Source organism: Sus scrofa, chromosome 11, assembly GCF_054392235.1.
Source record: "Sus scrofa isolate SSC_HxYL_T2T_F1_AM1 chromosome 11, Sscrofa_HxYL_maternal_Yorkshire_Landrace_v2.0, whole genome shotgun sequence".
In the NCBI taxonomy this organism is placed as follows: Eukaryota; Metazoa; Chordata; class Mammalia; order Artiodactyla; family Suidae; genus Sus; species Sus scrofa.
In genome coordinates this window covers 828,495-848,422 of record NC_139393.1, presented here as the reverse complement: position 1 = coordinate 848,422, position 19,928 = coordinate 828,495, and the positions used below count along the sequence as shown (strand labels likewise).

Here is a 19,928-nt window from a genome sequence, read left to right as displayed (position 1 = left end):
CCCCACCCCCGCCACCCCCTACGCTCTCACCGGACCTGGGGCTGCCTGCCATCCAGGAGGGCTGGCCTCAACAATTGCCTGAAGCCTACCACCGCAGGGGCTGTCCCTGCACAGGCCTGCTTACCCTTTGGAGGGGCTACACTTCCGCAGAGCAGCACCAAACACCACCAGCCCCTGAGAAAAGGCCTGCAGCCCAGAAAAGCTAGAACAAGCTTAGCCAGGCTGTGAATAGATCGGCCTAATTCTCGGACGGTTTTTCTGAGTCGGGTTGCCCCGGGGAGGAGCCTCTTGGGTCTCCAACGGCCCTGCTACCCACCCAAGCCCCCAGGGGGTGCCCCACTCCCGTGAAATAACTGCTCAGCACCACCAGCCCCCTGGAAGAGCCCCTGCAGCCCGGAAAAGCTGCAACAAGCTCGGCCAGACTGTGAAAAGATCCGCCTACATTCTCAGGCTGTCCTGAGTTGGGCTGCCCTAGGGAAGAGCCTCTTAGGTTCTCAGTGACCCAGATAGCTGCTCCAGCCCCCAGGGGGTGCTGCACTCCTGAGGAGCAGCTGCCCAACACCGCCAACCCCCTGCAAGAACCCCACAGCCTAAAAATACCAGAGCAAGCTCTGCCTGACCGAGTGACATCTGCTACCATCGTGGTGTGGACCTCCCAGTCCTGTCTGCCCTCAGGAAGCCCTCCTTTGCTCCAAAGAAACACTGTTAGCCCCATCAACACTCCAGAAAAGCCACACTGCCTCACAAAAGATTGACCAACAACGCCAGCCCTCAGGAAATATTCCACGGCAGTGACAAGGCAAACACTACCCGATCACGGAGAGTACAACTCCCTCAGGATAAAGAAAACAACAAGCAAGATGAAGAAGCTGAGAAACCACCCCCAGTCAAACCAACAGGAGAACTCACCTAAAACAGTCAACAATGAAACAGATCTCTGCAGTCAGACAGACCTGGAGTTCAAAAGAGAAATAGTGAAAATACTGAAGGAATTAAGAGAAGATATGAACAGTAATGCAGATACCCTCAGAAAGGAACTAGAAAATATAAGGAGGGGCCAAGAAAAACTAGAACATTCATTTGCAGAGATGCAAACTGAACTAGGGGCAGTAAAAACCAGAATGAATAATGCAGAAGAATGAATCAGTGATATGGAAGATAGAATAGTGGAAATGACTCAATCCGGTCAACAGACAGAAAACCGAATCAAAAAACTGGAAAGCAATATAAGAGACCTATGGGATAATATAAAGCGGGCCAATCTACGCATAATAGGAATTCCAGAAGGAGTAGAAAAAGATAAGGGAATGGAAAATATATTTGAAGAAATTATCGATGGAAACTTCCCAAATCTAAAGGATACTGGGTTCAAGATACAAGAAGAACAGAGGGCCCCAAACAAACTGAACCCAAAAAGACCCACACCAAGACACATCATAATAAAAATGGCAAAAGTTAGTGATAAAGAGAGGATCCTAAAGGCAGCAAGAGAAAAACAATGTTACCTACAAGGGAACCCCCATAAGAATATCAGCTGATTTAGCTACAGAAACACTACAGGCCAGGAGGGAATGGCAAGAGATATTTACAGTGCTAAAAGGAAAAAATATGCAACCTAGAATACTCTATCCAGCAAGAATATCATTTCAAATAGAAGGGGAAATAAAAATTTTTCCCAACAAACAAAAACTTAAAGAATACAGCAACACAAAACCCAGGTTAAAGGAAATATTGAAAGGGCTTCTCTAAATCAAAAAGAAAGGGAGGAAAGGGAAGAAAAAAGAAAAGAAAAAAAAAAGAAGAAGAAGAGGAAGAACTAGGACTGAGGAAACCGCAATCAGAGAGCAGTCACTCAAATAAGCCAGCATACAGATTTAATCATGAACATGCTTCAAACAAAATTAAATTAAAAAGAAAAAAATAAAAAAGAGTCATCAAAACCATAAAATGTGGGCAAGGGATGTTAGGAAGTAAATAACCCTTTTTGTTTGTTTGTATGTCTCTCTTCTTAATTTTAATATAGTAAGGAAGTGTTTGAACTTACAGGACCATCAGGCTAAAACACACAATTATGGGAAGGGGTTAGCATACTTAAAAAACAGGGCAACCACAAGCCCAAAACAAATATTGCATTTGCAAAAAATGAAAAAAAAATACACTCAAGCAGGTAATAACAGGAGACCATCCAACCAAAAAAAAAAAAAAAAAAAAAGGAAGAATGGAGAACCATAGAATCAACTGGAACACGAGGTTCAAATGGCAATAAGTAATCATCTATCAATTATCACCTTAAATGTCAATGGGCTGAATGCCCCAATCAAAAGACACAGAGTGGCTGAGTGGATAAAAAGGCAAAAACCTTCAATATGCTGCCTACAAGAAACTCACCTTAGGACAAAGGATACATATAGATTGAAAGTGAAAGGGTGGGGAAAAATATTTCATGCCAATAGACATGACAGAAAAGCAGGAGTCGCAACACTCATATCAGACAAAATAGACTTTAAAACAAAAGACATAAAGAAAGACAAAGAAGGACACTACTTAATGATTAAGGGATCCATCCAAGGAGAGGATGTTACTATCATCAACATATATGCCCCAAATATAGGAGCACCCAGATACACACAACAAATATTAACAGACATAAAGGGAGATATTGATGAGAATACAATCATAGTAGGAGACTTTAGTACCCCACTCACATCAATGGACAGATCCTCTAGACAGAAAACCAATAAAGCAACAGAGATCCTAAAGGAAACAATAGAAAAGTTAGACTTCATTGATATCTTCAGGACACTACATCCAAAAAAAGCAGAATACACATTCTTCTCAAATGCTCATGGAACAGTCTCAAGAATTGGCCACATATTGGGACACAAAGCGAATCTCAATAAATTTAGGAGCGTAGAAATTATCTCAAGTATCTTCTCTGACCACAATGCCATGAAATTAGAAATCAACCATGGGAAAAGCAAAGAGAAAAAACCTACTACATGGAGACTAAACAACGTGCTACTAAAAAACCAATGGGTCAATGAGGAAATCAAGAAGGAAATTAAAAACTACCTTGAAACAAATGATAATGAAGACACAACCTCTCAAAATCTATGGGATGCTGCGAAAGCAGTGCTCAGAGGGAAATTTATAGCAATACAGGCCTTTCTCAAAAAAGAAGAAAGATCCCAAATTGACAACTTAACCCTCCACCTAAACGAATTAGAAAAAGAAGAACAAAAAAGTCCTAAAGTCAGCAGAAGGAAATTATAAAGATCAAAGAAGAAATCAATAAAATAGAGACTCAAAAAACAATAGAGAAAATTAATAAAACCAAGAGCTGGTTCTTTGAAAAGGTGAACAAAATTGACAAACCCCTGGCCAGACTCACTAAAAAGAGGAAAGAACTCAAATAACCAAAATTATAAATGAAAAAGGAGAAATCACAACGGATACAGCAGAAATACGAAAAACCATAAGAGGATACTATGAACAACTAAACGGCAACAAGTTTGACAATCTGGAAGAAATGGACAATTTTCTAGAATCTTACAGCCTGCCAAAACTGAATCAAGCAGAAACAGACCAACTGAACAGACCAATCACTAGAAATGAAATTGAAGGTCATAAAATCACTCCCTACAAATAAAAGTCCAGGACCAGATGGCTTCACAGGTGAATTCTATCAAACATATAAAGAGGAATTGGTGCCCATCCTCCTTAAACTCTTTCAAAAGGTTGAAGAAGGAATACTCCCAAAGACATTCTATGAGGCCACCATCACCCTCATTCCAAAACCAGACAGAGATACCACCAAAAAAGAAAACTATCGCCCAATATCATTGATGAACATAGATGCAAAAATTCTCAACAAAATCTTAGCCAACCGAATCCAACAACATACCAACAAAATTATACACCATGACCAGGTTGGGTTCATCCCAGGTTCACAAGGATGGTTCAACATACGCAAATCAATCAGCATCATATACCACATTAACAAAAAAAAGTCAAAAATCATATGATCATCTCAATAGATGCAGAAAAAGCATTTGACAAAGTTCAACATCCATTCATGATCAAGACCCTCGCCAAAGTGGGTATAGAGGGAACATTCCTGAATATAATCAAAGCCATTTATGATAAACCCACAGCAAATATAATCCTCAATGGGGAAAAACTGAAAGCCTTCTCACTCAAATCTGGAACAAGACAGGGATGCCCACTCTCACCACTGCTCTTCAACATAGTTTTGGAAGTCCTGGCCACAGCAATTAGACAAACAAAAGAAATAAAAGCCATCCATATAGGAAGAGAAGAGATCAAACTGTCACTGTATGCAGATGACATGATACTATACCTAGAAAACCCTAAGGACTCAACCCCAAAACTCCTTGAACTGATTAATAAATTCAGCAAAGTAGCAGGATATAAGATTAACGTTCAGAAGTCAGTTGCATTTCTGTATACGAGCAATGAAACATTAGAAAAGGAATACAAAAATACGATACCTTTTAAAATTGTACCTCACAAAATCAAATACCTCGGAATACACCTGACCAAAGAGGTAAAGGACCCTTTATGCTGAGAACTATAAAACTTTAATCAAAGAAATCAAAGAAGATGTAAAGAAATGGAAAGATATTCCATGTTCCTGGATTGGAAAAATCAATATTGTGAAAATGGCCATCCTACCCAAAGCAATCTACAGATTCAATGCAATCCCTATCAAATTACCCATGACATTTTTCACAGAACTAGAACAAACAATCCAAACATTTATATGGAACCACAAAAGACCCAGAATCGCCAAAGCAATCCTGAGAAACAAAAACCAAGCAGGAGGCATCACTCTCCCAGACTTCAAGAAATACTACAAAGCCACAGTCATCAAAACAGTGTGGTACTGGTATCAAAACAGACAGACAGATCAATGGAACAGAATAGAAAATCCAGAAATAAACCCTGACACCTATGGTCAATTAATCTTTGACAAGGGAGGCAAGAACATAAAATGGGAAAAAGAAAGTCTATTCAGCAAGCATTGCTGGGAAACCTGGACAGCTGCATGCAAAGCAATGAAACTAGAACACACCCTCACACCATGCACAAAAATAAACTCCAAATGGCTGAAAGACTTAAATATACGACAGGACACCATCAAACTCCTAGAAGAAAACATAGGCAAAACACTCTCTGACATCAACATCATGAACATTTTCTCAGGTCAGTCTCCCAAAGCAATAGAAATTAGAGCAAAAATAAACCCATGGGACCTCATCAAACTGAAAAGCTTTTGCACAGCAAAGGAAACCAAAAAGAAAACAAAAAGACAACTTATAGAATGGGAGAAAATAGTTTCAAATGATGCAACCAACAAGGGCTTAATCTCTAGAATATATAAACAACTTATACAACCCAACAGCAAAAAAGCCAATCAATCAATGGAAAAATGGGCAAAAGACCTGAATAGACATTTCTCCAAAGAAGATATACAGATGGCCAACAAACACATGAAAAAATGCTCAACATCGCTGATTATAAGAGAAATGCAAATCAAAACTACCATGAGATACCACCTCACACCAGTCAGAATGGCCATCATTAATAAATCCACAAATAACAAGGGCTGGAGGGGCTGTGGAGAAAAGGGAACCCTCCTGCACTGCTGGTGGGAATGTAAACTGGTACAGCCACTATGGAGAACAGTTTGGAGATACCTTAGAAATCTATACATAGAACTTCCATATGACCCTGCAATCCCACTCTTGGGCATCTATCCGGACAAAACTCTACTTAAAAGACACACATGCACCCGTATGTTCATTGCAGCCCTATTCACAATAGCCAGGACATGGAAACAATCCAAATGTCCATCGACAGATGACTGGATTCGGAAGATGTGGTATATATACACAATGGAATACTACTCAGCCATAAAAAAGAATGACATAATGCCATTTGCAGCAACATGGATGGAACTAGAGAATCTCATACTGAGTGAAACGAGCCAGAAAGACAAAGACAAATACCATATGATATCACTTATAACTGGAATCTAATATCCAGCACAAATGAACATCTCCTCAGAAAAGAAAATCATGGACTTGGAGAAGAGACTTGTGGTTGCCTGATGGGAGGGGGAGGGAGTGGGAGGGATGAGGAGCTTGGGCTTATCAGACACAACTTAGAATAGATTTACAAGGAGATCCTACTGAATAGCATTGAGAACTATGTCTAGATACTCATGTTGCAACAGAGGAAAGGGTGGGGGAAAAACTGTAATTGTAATGTATACATGTAAGGATAACCTGACCCCCTTGCTGTACAGTGGGGAAAAAAAAAGAAAAAAAAGAACTTCTCTAGGTGGAAAAGAAAAGGCCCCCAACTAGAAACAAAAGTACTACAAATGACAAGGCTCACCAGTAAAGGCAAACATATAGTAAAGGTAGCAAATAATCCACACGCAAATATATTCCCTAAACCAGAAACTGTGAGAAGAGGAGGGTACAAATGCGGGATACTGCAGATGCATTTGCAATTAAGGAACCAACAACTTAAAAAAAATTTTGTGTGTGTGTGTGTGTGTGTGTGTGTGTGTATGTATGGGTGGGGAGTGGAGAGAGACACTCCTATATCAAAACTTCATGGTAACTGTAAACCAAAAATCTACAAGAGATACACACACAAACAGGAAAAAGCAATCCATGGAATACAAACAGGAAAAAGCAATCCTTGGAAAGGAAGAAGTAAAACTATCACTGTTTGCAGATGACGTGATAGTATACCTAGAAAATCCTAAAGATGCCATAATGAAAACTGTTAGAACACATCAATGGATCTGGTAAAGTTGCAGGATGCAAAGTTAATACACAGAAACCAAATGCATTTCTATATGCTAATAACAAAAGATCAGAAAGAGAAATTAGGGAAACAATCCCATTTACCATCACATCAGAACAAATAAAATACCTAGGAATAAACCTAAAGAGACAGAAAACTTTAAGATGCTCATTAAAGAAATCAAAGATGACACATATGGAAAAATATACGTTTGTGGACTGGAAGAATCAATATTGTCAAGATGACAGATCTGATGTAACCCCCATCAAACTACCAGTGGCATTTTTCACAAAACTAGAACAAAATATTTTAAAGTTTGTTTGGAAGCACAAAAGACCCATAATAGCCAAAGCAATCCTGAGAAAGAAAAATGGAGCTGGAGGACTCAGACTCCCTTCCCTCAGATTATACTACAAAGCTGCAGCCATCAAAACAGCATGGTATTGGCACAAAAACAGAAATATAGATCAGTGGACCAGTATAGAAAGCCCAGAATTAAACCCACGCACCTACAGTCAACTAATCTATGACAAAGGAGGCAAGAATATACAATGGAGAAAAGACAGCCCCTTCAGTAAGTGCTGCTATGTGTAAAAGAATGAAATTACAACACTCCCTAATCATACACAAATATAAACTCAAAATGGATTAAAGACCTAAACTGAAGACCAGATACTATAAAACTCTTCAAGGAAAACATAGACCAAACACTCTCTTACATAAACCACAGGAGCATCTTCTCAGATTCACCTCATAATGACAATAAAAAGAAAAATAAACAAATGGGACCCAATTAAATTGAAAAGTTTTTGCATAGCAGAGAAAAACCTAAAAACAACAACAACAACAACAAAAAAAACCAAAAAGAAAACCCACAGAATTGTAGAAAGTATTTTCAAATGAAGTGACTGACAAGGGACTCATCTCCAAAATATATAAACACTTCCTGTGGCTTAATACCAACAAAACAAACAACCCCATCAAAAAAATGGGCAAAAGATCTAAACAGACAGTTCTCCAAAGAAGACATACAGATAGCCAAAACACACATGAAAAGATGTTCAACATCACTAATTATTAGCAAAATGTAAATCAAAACTACTATGAGGTACCACCTTACACCAGCCAGAATGGTCATCATGAAAAAGTCTACAAACAACAAATGCTGGAGAGGGTGTAGAGAAACGGGAACCCTCTTACACTATTGGTGGAAATGCATACTGGTGCAAGCACTATGGAAAACAGTATGGCGTGCCTTCAAAAAACTAAAAATAGAATTACCATGTGATCCAGCAATCCCACTCCTGGGCATCTATTCAAAGAAGACCATAACTCAAAAAGATACACATACTCCAGTGTTCATTGCAGCACTATATACAACAACCAAGACATGGAAACAATCTAAATGGCCACTGACAGAGGAGTGGATAAAGATGTGGTACATGTAACAATGGAATATTACTCAGCCACAAAAAGGAATGAAATAATGGCATTTTCAGCAACACCGATGGATCTAGAAATTATCAGGCTAATTGAAGAAAGACAGACACAAATGTCATATGGTATCAGTCATATGTCAAATCTAAAAAAGATACAATGAACTTATTTGCATAACAGAAACTGACTCACGGACTTTGAAAAACTTATGGTTACCAAAGGAAACAGGTTGCAGGGGCGGGGGTGAGGGATGCGGTGGGGGTTTGGGATGGAAATGTAAAATTAGGTTGTGATGATGGTTGTACAACTATAAACATAATAAAATTCACTGAATTAAAAAAAAAAGAAAGGCTGAGTGAGTTCAGCACCAATCTGTCTGTCCTACAAGGAATGCTAAAGGGAGTACTTCAGATAAAAAATAAAAGGAAGCTACTGTGAGGACGAAGGTTCAATCCCAGCTTCACTCAGTGGGCTACAGTTCTAGCGTTGCCACAAGCTGTGGCACAGGTCACAGATGTGGCTTGGATGTGGTGCTGCCATGGCTGTGGCATAGGCCTGCAGCTGTAGCACTGGTTCGACCCCTAGTCTGGAAACTTACATATGCTCTAAGTGCAGACATAAAAAGAAAAAAAAAAAAAAAAAAAGAAAGGAAGCTAGAGAATAACTCAAAGCCATACGAAGATATATATATCCCTGGAAAAGGTAACAAATATACAGGCAAATATAAAATGTATGATTATTTTAATTTTGGGTCATGACTCTATTTTCCATAGGATTTAAAGAGCAAGGACATAAAGTAACTATGAAGCTATGTTCACGTCTAAAGTGCAATGATGACTACAAAACATGAAGGGTTGGGAAGATAAAGGAGTAGAGGTTTTTGTGCAATTCAGTTATGCTGGCTTCAATTCAAAACAGATTATTATAACTGTGGGATGTTATCTGTAATCCCATGATAACCACAAAAAACTTAACTATAGAACATGCAAAAAAGAAAAATGACAGAAGAATCAAAATGCACTGCCACACCAAAATCAAGTAAACACAAAAGAAGGAAGTAACAGAGGAAATTAATGACAAAAAAGCTATTAGACATATTGAAAACAAGCAACAATTTCTTAGTAATTACTTTAAATGTAAAGGATTACGTGTTCCCGCTGTGATGCAATGGGTTAAGGATCCTTCGTTTGCAGCAGCTGTGGTTTAGGTTGCAGCTGTGGCTCTGATTTGATCCCTGGACTGAGAACTTCCATCTGCCATGCGTGCAGCCAAAAAAAAAAAAAGTAAAGGATTAAACTTCCAAATCAAAAGGCACAGAGTGGAAGCAAAGTCTTTTTTAAGTGACAGCATATAGTCAGGTCTATAAGAGACTCACTTTCAATCTAAAGACAAACACAGGTTGAAAGGTAAGTGGATAGAAAGCTATATTCTATGCAAACAGTAATTAAAGAGAACAAGAGCGGCTCTACGAGCTTCAGGCAAACAGACACTGTTATAAGACAGAGAAGGATATTATATACTGATCAAAGAGTCAACTCAACCATAAGATGAAACGATTATAAATACCTGTGTACCAAACATCACAGGCCCAAAATATATGATGCAAACATTGATAAAGATGAGATAGAAAGCACGGCAATTTTAGGTGGGGACTTCAATATCCTACATTGTCAATAGTGAGCAGAAAACAGGACAAAATCTCAAGACGCAAAGAGACTGCTTAAACAACATTATAGACCAACTGGACCAAACATAAAAAGACCACTCCACGCACCAACAGACAACACACATTTTCCTCGAGCATACAGGAAGCATTCTCCAGTTAGATCACATGTTAGGTCAAAAAAAGAGTCTTTATACATTTGAAAAGACTGAAAGTATACAATGTAACCTTCTCTAATGACAATAGATGAAACTAGAAATCATTAACAGAAGGAAACTGGAATATTAACAAATATGTGGAAATTAAGATACTCGGAAACACAAATGGATCAAAGTGAAATAAACACACAACCCCCACCCTACACACAAAACATCAAAATTTATGGGATGCAGTGAAAGAAGAGCTGAAAGAGAAATACACAGAAATACATTTAAACACACGGCAGGAATTCTCCTGTGGCGCTCCAGATTAAGGATCCAGCATTGTCACTGCAGTAGCTTGGGTCACTGCTGTGGCACAGGATCAATCCCCAGCCTGGAAACTTTTGCATGCTATGGGTGCAGCCAAAAAAAAAAAAAAAGGCATGGCAGACCAACAACCTAACTCTACACCTTAGGAACTAGAAGAGAACAAACTAAACCCAAAGCTGAAGGAAGACATAAGATCAGCATGAAAATAAATAGAAAATAGGGGAAAAAATAGAGAAAAATCAGTGAAACCAAAAGTTGATTCTTGGAAAAAAAAATCAACAATGACCACTTTAAGCTACACTGTCTGGGAAAACAAGAAAAGAATTAACTTACTAAAACCAAATAGAAGGAAGGCATAGGCTAATTTTATAGAAACAAAAAGAATTTGAAGAGAGTACCATGAATAATTGTATGCCAAGAAATTGGATAATCTATGAAAAAGACAATTTCCTAGAAAGACACCACCTACCAAGACTGAAACATGAAGAAAGAGAAAATCTGAGCAGACCAATAAAAACTAAAGAGATTTTATCAGTGATCAAAAACCTTCCCCCACAAGCAAATCCCTGGACCAGATAGCTTCACTAGTGATTTCTACCACATACTAAATGAAGAATTAATACCAATTTTTGGAAGGGTTGGAGGAAGATTGAAAAGCCAGGGAAAACACTTCCTAACTCATTCTATGAGGTCGGCATTACCCAGACACCAAAGTCATATCAAACACTACAAGAAAACTACACACCTAATGTCTCTCACAAGTATTAATGCAAAATCCTCAACAAAATACTAGCAAATTCAGTCAACAGCACAGCAAAAAAATAATATGTCATGCCAACTGGGATTCATTCCTGGAATGAAGGATGATTCAGCATATGTATATCGATAGTGTCATATACCACATTAACAGAAAGAAGGAAAACTCCCACTTCATTCTCTCATATAACTTCAACATTGTTTCTTGTAAAAACACCCAAAGTGGGTATTGAGGGAAACTGTATCAACAGCTAACACTACATTTCCTGATGAAAAAACCACAGCTCTTCTAAGAACAGTAACAAGAAAAGGATGTGAGATTCTGCCACTGCCATTTAACATACTATTACAAGCCCTAGCCAGAGTAACTAGGCATGAAAAAAACATAAAAGCAATTCAAACTGGCAAAAAGTAGTAAAATGACCTTTCTGCAGATGACACAATCTTACAGGTACAAAACCCAAAAGATGCCACAAAAATACTAGTAGGTCTAATAAAGGAATTCAGCAAAGATGTATGATACGAAATCAACATACAAAAAATCAGATGCATTTCTACACACCAACAATGAACAGTCTGAAAATTCAGAAAACAATTTTATAATAGAAATAAGAATATGCTTAGGAATAACCATAACCAAGGAGGCAAAGGCTTGTACACTACACAGCAAGACCACAAGATAAATGGAAAGAGCTCCCATGCTCATGAGCTGATGACTTAACTATCATTAAGATATCAATACCCCCAAATGATCTACAATTCAAAGCCACCCCCATCAAAATCCCCATAGTGTCTCAGGCAGAATAGAAAAACTCATCCTAGGCGTTCCCCTCGTGGCACAGCAGAAACAAATCCAACTGGGAACCGTGAGGTTGTGGGTGTGATCCCTGGCCTCACTAAGTGGGTTGAGGATCTGGCGTTGCCGTGAGCTGTGGTGTAGGTTGCAGACTCGGCTTGGATCCCGCGTTGCTGTGGCTGTGGTGTAGGCCAGCGGCTGTAGCTCCAATTTGACCCCTAGCCTGGGAACCTCCATATGCTGCGGGTACGGCCCTAAAAAGACAAAAAAAAAAAAAAAAAAAAAAAAAAAAAAAAAGAAAAAACAAAAGAAAGAAAGAAAGAAAAACTCATCCTCAAAGTCACTTGGGATCTCAAGGGACCCCAGACTTCCAAAACAATCCTGAAAAAGAAGAACAAAGTTGGAGAGTTGATACATCCCGATTTCTAAACTTGCTACAAAGCCACATTATCTAAACAGTGTGCTAATGCCGTAAGGACCGACAGATAGGCCAGTGGAATAGAACAGAGAGCCCAGCAATAAATCTTCACATCTTATGATTGACTGATTGACTGAATTTTGACAAGAGTGCCAAGACCATTCAACGGAGAAGAGACCATCTTTTCAACAAACAGTGCCAGGAAAACTGGATATCCGTATGGGAAAGAATCAAGTTGGACCTTTCTCTTACTCTGTATACAAAAACTAGCTCAAAATGATTCAAAGACCTAAACGTAAGCGCTAAAACTATGAAACTCTCAGAAGAAGAAACAGGGTGGAAGAGCTTTGTGATACCGATTCTGCAATGATTTTTTACATGTGACACCAAAACAGAGGCAACAACAACAACAACAAAAGGATGACAGAGATTTTATCAATTAAAAACTTTTTTTGGATTAAAGGTTGCTACCAGGAGAGTGAAAAGGCAAGCCACAGTTGCAATGTTTTCTTAGGCCAGTCTTCCAAGGCAAAAAAAAAAAAATAGTAATAGCAAAAAGAAACAGATGGGATCAAATCAAACTTACAAGTTTTTGCATAACAAAGGAAACCATAAACAGAATGAAAAGACAACCAGTGGACTGGCAGGAAATATTTGCAAACAATGAGACCAAGGGCTTAATTTCCAAAATATACAAACAGCTCATACATCCCAATATGAAAAACCAAATAACCCAACCAAAACATTGACAGAAGACCTAAATGAACATTTCTCCAAAGAAGACAAACAGGTGTCCAACAGGCAATGAAAAGATTCTCAGCATCACTCATTATTGGAGAAATGAAAATCAAAACTACAATGAGTTGGAGTTCCCATCGTGGCGCAGTGGTTAACGAATCCGACTGGGCACCATGAGGTTGCGGGTTCGGTCCCTGCCCTTGCTCAGTGGGTTAAGGGTCCGGCGTTGCCGTGAGCTGTAGGTCGCAGACGTGGCTCGGGTCCCTCGTTGTTGTGGGTCTGGCGTAGGCCGGTGGCTACAGCTCCAATTTGACCCCTAGCCTGGGAACCTCCATATTCCGCGGGAGCGGCCCAAGAAATGGCAAAAAGACAGACAAACAAACAAACAAACAAACAAAAACTACAATGAGTTATCAGGAAGCTTCCTTGTGATACAGCAGGTTAGGGACTGGATGTTGCTGCATTCATGGAGCAGATGGCAACCGCAGCATGGGTTCCACGCCTAGCCCATGAACTTTTGCATGCCACGAGTGTGGCCAAAAGAAAACAAAGTCTACAAATAATAAATGCTGGAGAAGATGTAGAGAACAGGGAACTCTCCCACACTGTTGGTGGTTAGAGAAAACAGCACGGAGGTTTCTCCAAAAGCTAAAAATACAGCTATCATATGATCCAGTGATCCCACTCTGCGCACCTATCTGGAAAAGATGAAAACTCTAACTTGAAGAGATGCAGGCACCCCAGTGTTCATAGCAGAACTATTTACAATAGCCAGGACATGGAAGCCACCTAAGTGTCCTAACCTAACCCAAGTGACAGATGAATGGATAAAGAAGATGTGGGGTGTGTGTGTCCATACACACACAAAATATAATGGGATATTAGCCATTAAAGAGAATGAAATACTGCAATTCGCAGCAAAATGGATGGACCTAGAGAATATTAAACTTAAGTGAAGTCAAGAGAAAGACAAGTACCACATGATATTATTTACATGTGGAATCTAAAAGATAATACAAATGAGCTTATTTACAAAACAGAAGCTGACTCACTGACATAGAAAACAAACTTACGATTATGAAAGGGGAGAGGGGAGGAAGGGATACCTAATGGGAAAGGGAGAAGTTTGGGATTAACAGATAAACACTGCTACATATAAAATAGATAACAAGAACCTACTGTACAGCAAAAGGAACTATATTCAGTATCTTGTAATATTGTATAATGGAAAAGATTCTGAAAAATACATATAACTGAATTACATTGCTGTACATCTGAAACTAACACATTGTAAATCAACTATATATGTCAACTAAAAAATTAAAAAAAAAGCTAAGACACAAAGAGAAAATATCTGACAAGGATATATGTGATAAAGGATTAATACCTATAGCGTATATAGTCACTCCTACGAACAACTACAAAATAAATATTCCATTCAAAAATGGGCAAAAGATGGAGTTCCTGCTGGGGCATAATGGGATTTATGGTGTTTCTGCAGTGGCAGGGACACAGGTTGGATCCCTGGTCCAGTGCAGTGGGTCATGGATCTGATGTTGCCACAGCTGCAGTGTAGGTCACAGTTCCAGCTCATATTTGATCCCTGGCCCAGGAAATCCACATGCCACGGGACAGCCAAAAAAGAAAAAAAAATGGCAAAAGACTAGAATAGATACCACTCCAGAGAAGACAGACACATGGTCAATTAATAAGCACACGAAAAGATACGCACCACAATACTAGCCACTAGGGCAATGCAAATCACATCCAAAATGAGGTAACACTTGACATCCTCAGAATGGCTAGTATTTTTTAAAAGGAAAAACAATAGGAGTTCCTGTTGTGGCTCAGCAGGTTAAAAACCTGACATGGTATGTGTGAGGATATGGGTTCAACCCCTGGCCTCACTCAGTGAGTCAAGGATCTGGCACTGCCACAAGCTGCAGCATAGGGTGTAGACACGGCTTGGATCCAGCGTTGCCCTGGCTGTGTAGTGCAGGCCAGCAGGTGCAGCTCCAATTTGACCCCTTCCCCAGGAACAGCCATAAGCCGTTGTGGCAGTAAAAAGCAAAGAAAATATCAAGAGTTGGTAAGGATATGGAGAAACTGGAAACTTTGTGAACTGCTAGTAGGAACGGAACATGTGTAGCCACCATAGAAAACAGTTTGCTGGTCCTCAAAAAGTTAGACAGAATTACCATACGTACATTTCAAAATGGTTAAGAAATTATTAGAGAAATACAAGTCAAAACCACTACAGTATCATTTCATACCAGTCAGAATGGCCATCAATAATAAATCCACAAATAACAAATGCTGGAGAGGGTATGGAAAAAAGGGAGCCCTCCTGCACTGTTGGTGGGCATGTAAATTGCTACAACCATTATGGAGAACAGTATGGAAATACCTTAGAAATACATACATAGAACTACCATATGACCCCGCAATCCCACTCCTGGGTATCTATCCGGACAAAACTTTCCTTGAAAAAGACACATGCACCCACCTGCATGTTCACTGCAGCACTATTCACAACAGCCAACACATGGAAACAACCTAAATGTCCTCTGACAGATGAATGGATTAAGAAGATGTGGTACATACACAATGGAATACTACTCAGCCATAAAAAAGAACAAAATAATGCCATCTACAGCAACATGGATGGAACTAGACTCTCATAATAAGTGACACGTCAAAAGGAGAAAGACAAATACCATATATCACTTACATCTGGAACCTAATATACTGCACAAATGAAGCTTTCCACAGAAAAAGAAATCATGGACATGGAGAGCAGACTTGGGGTTACTCAGGGGGAGGGGGAGGGAGGTGGATGGACTTGGAATTTGGGGTTAATCGATGCAAACTAGTGCCTTTGGAATGGATAAGCAGTGAGATCCTGCTGTACGCACAGGGAACTATATCTAGTCACTTATGATGGAGCAGGATAATGTCAGAAAAAAGAATGTATACATGTATGTGTGACTGGGTCACCTTGCTGTACAGTAGAAAATTGACAGTACACTGTAAACCAGCTATAATGGAAAAAATAAAAATCATCATGAAATAAAAAAACTTCAATAAAATGGTTAAAAAGGTAAACTTCATTCTGTATATTTACCACTATTAAAAATATTTTTAAAATGCACGGAGATGATCACTTAAATGTAATAATTAAATACCAAATGTGAGATACCATCAACTTTGAGGAATAAAAAATATCAATTGACTCATTCCTGATACAAATAAACACATGAAAAAACATGATGACGGAACTATGTACAAGAAAAAGTGTGTTTGCATTTCCCAAAGTATGCTGAATTCTACAACAGGATTCAGAACTAGTGTTTTTCTATGCTGTTTTAATAAAGAAAATTGTTTAACAGCTTTGAGACTAGAAGGAAAATAGCCAAAATAAAAAAAATAAAGTATTCTTCTTTTTGAAACTATACACATCAGCTGTAGGGACCACCCACTACCTTCCAAACTTGTTTAAAATTTACACATTTCTTCATTCTATTCAAGGAATAAAGTGCAAATTAATGTTACAAGCTTCAGTTTCATTGACTCTGCATTTTCAACTTATTACCTGGAATCAAGAGAAGTAAAAAGCTGATCAAACTGTTTCTCCAGAACCTTTATAAGACTGACTGTTTCCTCTTTTGTTTGATTGTACATGTGTTCAAGCATCTGGGAAGAACATAACACAAAGACCTAATTTGGTATTTTTATTTTGTAGGAATTGTACTCTTCAACAAAATTTTGAAAGTAAAAGGTAATTTTTAGACTTTTCAAAATAACACCACAAGAGTAGGTTAGATGATAAAAAAGGAGTCACAAGGTTAAACTTTAAGTCCTGGTACATGTCAGCAAGCTCACAGGTGTTAGCACTTTGTACTGATAAACTGGCAAAAAGGCCTAGAAATCCCACTAAGTTTTCTAAACTTAGTACTTTTCATCAGTATTGACAATGAATCATTTTGGAGAGCTGAGTTTCTCTCTGGCAGTATTCCTTGTATTTATAAAAATTTTAAATATAATGTCAAAAAATACTCGAATTAACATGTTAACTAATCCACATACTTTTCTTTTTTCTTTTTTTTTGTCCTTTTAGGGCTGCACCCTCAGCATACGGAAATTCCCAGGCTAGGGGTCTTACTGGAGCTGTTGCTGCTGGCCTACGCCAGAGTCACAGCAACGCCAGGCCCTCGACCCACTGATCTAGGCCAGGGATCGAACCTGCAACCTCATGGTTCCTAGTTGGATTCGTTTCTGCTGTGCCACGACGGGAACTCCACTTCTTTGTATTTTTAAACAAAGAATTGTTGCTGGAGATGTGCCCTTTTTCCTTCCAATTTCTCTTTTTGGAATGGGAATGTCTACCCTATGCCAGTCCAAAAGATGTTTTGTAGACAACGATGATTTATTACTTTCACACATTCACAGTTTGAAAGGGATTGTGCCCCAGCATGAATCATACTCTGAGCCTCATCCATACTTGATTTAGAAGATACTGAGATGAGATTTAGGACTTAGAGGTGATGCTGAAATAAGAGTGGGGGACGATGTGAGATGTGATGGATGTATTTTGCATGTGAGGACACGAACCTCTCATAGGCTGAATTTTGTACCCCTGTCCCAAACTCAGATGAAGTCTTACCTCACCTATCAGCTATAACCTTCTGAATGCCGTGGTTGTGAATCTGCTGTTGCTGCATGAGACAGCTTGTTCTTTGTCTCTCTCTCGGGTGATGATATAAGGGAGAAAAGAGCAGAAAAGTACACGGCAAAGAATGAGCAATGTCAGGAGTTCCCAATGTGGCTCAGTGGTTAATGAACCAACTAAGATCCATGAGAACACTGGTTGGATCCTTGGGCTCGATCAGTGGGTTAAGGATCCGGCGTTGCTATGAGCTGTGGTGTATGTAGCTCACAGATGTGGCTCGGATCCCACATTGCTGTCACTATGGTGTAGGCTGGCAGCTACAGCTCAGATTCGATCCCTAGGCTGGGAACCTCCATATGCTGTGGATGTGGCCCCCAAAGACAAAAGATCTAAATAAATAAATAAAAATAATGAGCAACGTCAGAAAGGTGGTCTTGAATGTAATATATATGTATGCAATATATGTAATATATATGTATGTAACATGTGTAATGTACGTGTGTAATACATGTGTTATATATTATATATATATATCTCCAAGACTGGGTCACTTTGCCATACAGCACAAATTGCCACAACACTGTAATTCAACTATAACTTAACTAAAAGAATATAGTAAGAGGAGTTCCTGTCGTGACTCAGTGGTAACAAACCCGACCAGGATCTATGAGGACGCGGGCTTCAATCCCTGGCCTTGCTCAGTGGGTTAAGGAACTAGTGTTGCTGTGAGCTGTGGTGTAGGTCGCAGACAGGGCTCGGATCTGGCGTTGCTGTGGCTGTGGTGTAGGCTGGTGGCTACAGCTCCGACTGGACCCCTAGCCTGGGAACCTCCAAATGCTGCGGGTGTGGCCCTATAAAAAGAAAGAAAGAAACTGTAGTTCCTTAATAGAGTTCCAATTTCAGTAGGCTGCTAGCACAACCATGAGATCATCGTAGCAAACCATCGGAGTTCTCCATTCTTTTTGTGTTTCTCTCTCTCATTAGATTGTCATACTTAATAACTCAGTGCTAAGCTCTACTTCAGTGGTATTACATCCAAATATACACACTTAAAGAAAACATGCCTTAATTTACGGTAGAATTTAATCATTCAAAATGCTTACTTTTACAGCAATACTTAATTGTTCAAAATTTTGGCCTGCAATCTTCAGTGCTTCATCAATTTCTTCCACAGTTTTAGTCTCCTAAGAAGGGGAGAGGACCACATACAAACTATAAAAACAGATGCTTAGATACACTACCTTAGCTGCAGAAACACTAAAACACCACTTTGGTTACAAAAGCAAAGACCCATTTCAGAAATCTCAAAGGAAGTAACAATGAACATTTTAGAGTTGTGGTGATAGCATTCCAGACTTCTTTTTAAGAATTTTTTTTGAAAAAAAATGCAATTATGCCCAATAACCATTCTGCCACTTAAGACTACCTGAAAAATTTATCATAGGAATAAATATATACATGTTAAAAATCAGTTCTTAAGAAGAAACACTGTAATTTGGCTATGTTAAGATTTAAACACTGAAGTCAAAGACAGTGCTCTCTCTCGTCCCAGTCCACTACTGAGCTCCTTAACCAAGACTTAATAATACTTCATTGTCGTCATTTTGGAGACTGTTCTGTTTCTAATCTGAAATTAAAGGAACACATTCTTTAAAGTTATCAAGAGTGATAACAGGTAAAACTCCATCTTCCAACAACAATCATCATCAAGTACCATCAGACCTTTTAGTTGTCACTGAAATAACTGGAACATCACACTGAGAATTTAGAAACTTTTACTTTCTACAAGTTGCAGAGAATGTGAATTCAACCATTAGGTTCATAGGCAAGAGCACTGACAGAGCTGGTCAAAGGTAAAACGGCTGCCTTGGGAAGAAAAGAGAACCGGTGAAGCCCAGTGTAGAATAAAACAAGAGATTCACGTAAAGAGTCTAAGTTTACCCCGTTACCTTCAAGCTTCCAAAAGAATCTGTAATTAGAGGAACCTTGAGAGAAGAGGAAGTTAAGCTACCAGACGCAAAGTAAAAACGTATGGCTTCATCGCACCTCATGAGTTAAATTTTTTGGAGTTTCCATCGTGGACCAGCAGTAATGAACCTGACTAGTATCCATGAGGATGCAGGTTCCATCCCTGGCCC

The 19,928-nt window shown here is 39.0% G+C and overlaps 1 protein-coding gene across 9 annotated transcripts in view; it reads right to left on the bottom strand.

Annotated features, from left to right (window-relative positions):
* RNF17 (ring finger protein 17) overlaps positions 1 to 19,928 on the bottom strand; it is a 126,767-nt gene that overhangs the window by 92,075 nt on the left and 14,764 nt on the right. For all 9 annotated transcript variants that reach the window (XR_014818892.1, XM_021065407.2, XM_084981171.1 and 6 more), the window contains exons 5-6: positions 18,894 to 18,974; positions 16,714 to 16,814 (exon numbers count right to left, since the gene is read on the bottom strand). Coding sequence is in view for 8 of the 9 variants with exons in the window: in XM_021065407.2 (XP_020921066.2) it covers positions 16,714 to 16,814; positions 18,894 to 18,974 (182 nt within the window). In the remaining variant the exon portion in view is untranslated. The remainder of the gene's footprint in view (positions 1 to 16,713; positions 16,815 to 18,893; positions 18,975 to 19,928) is intronic.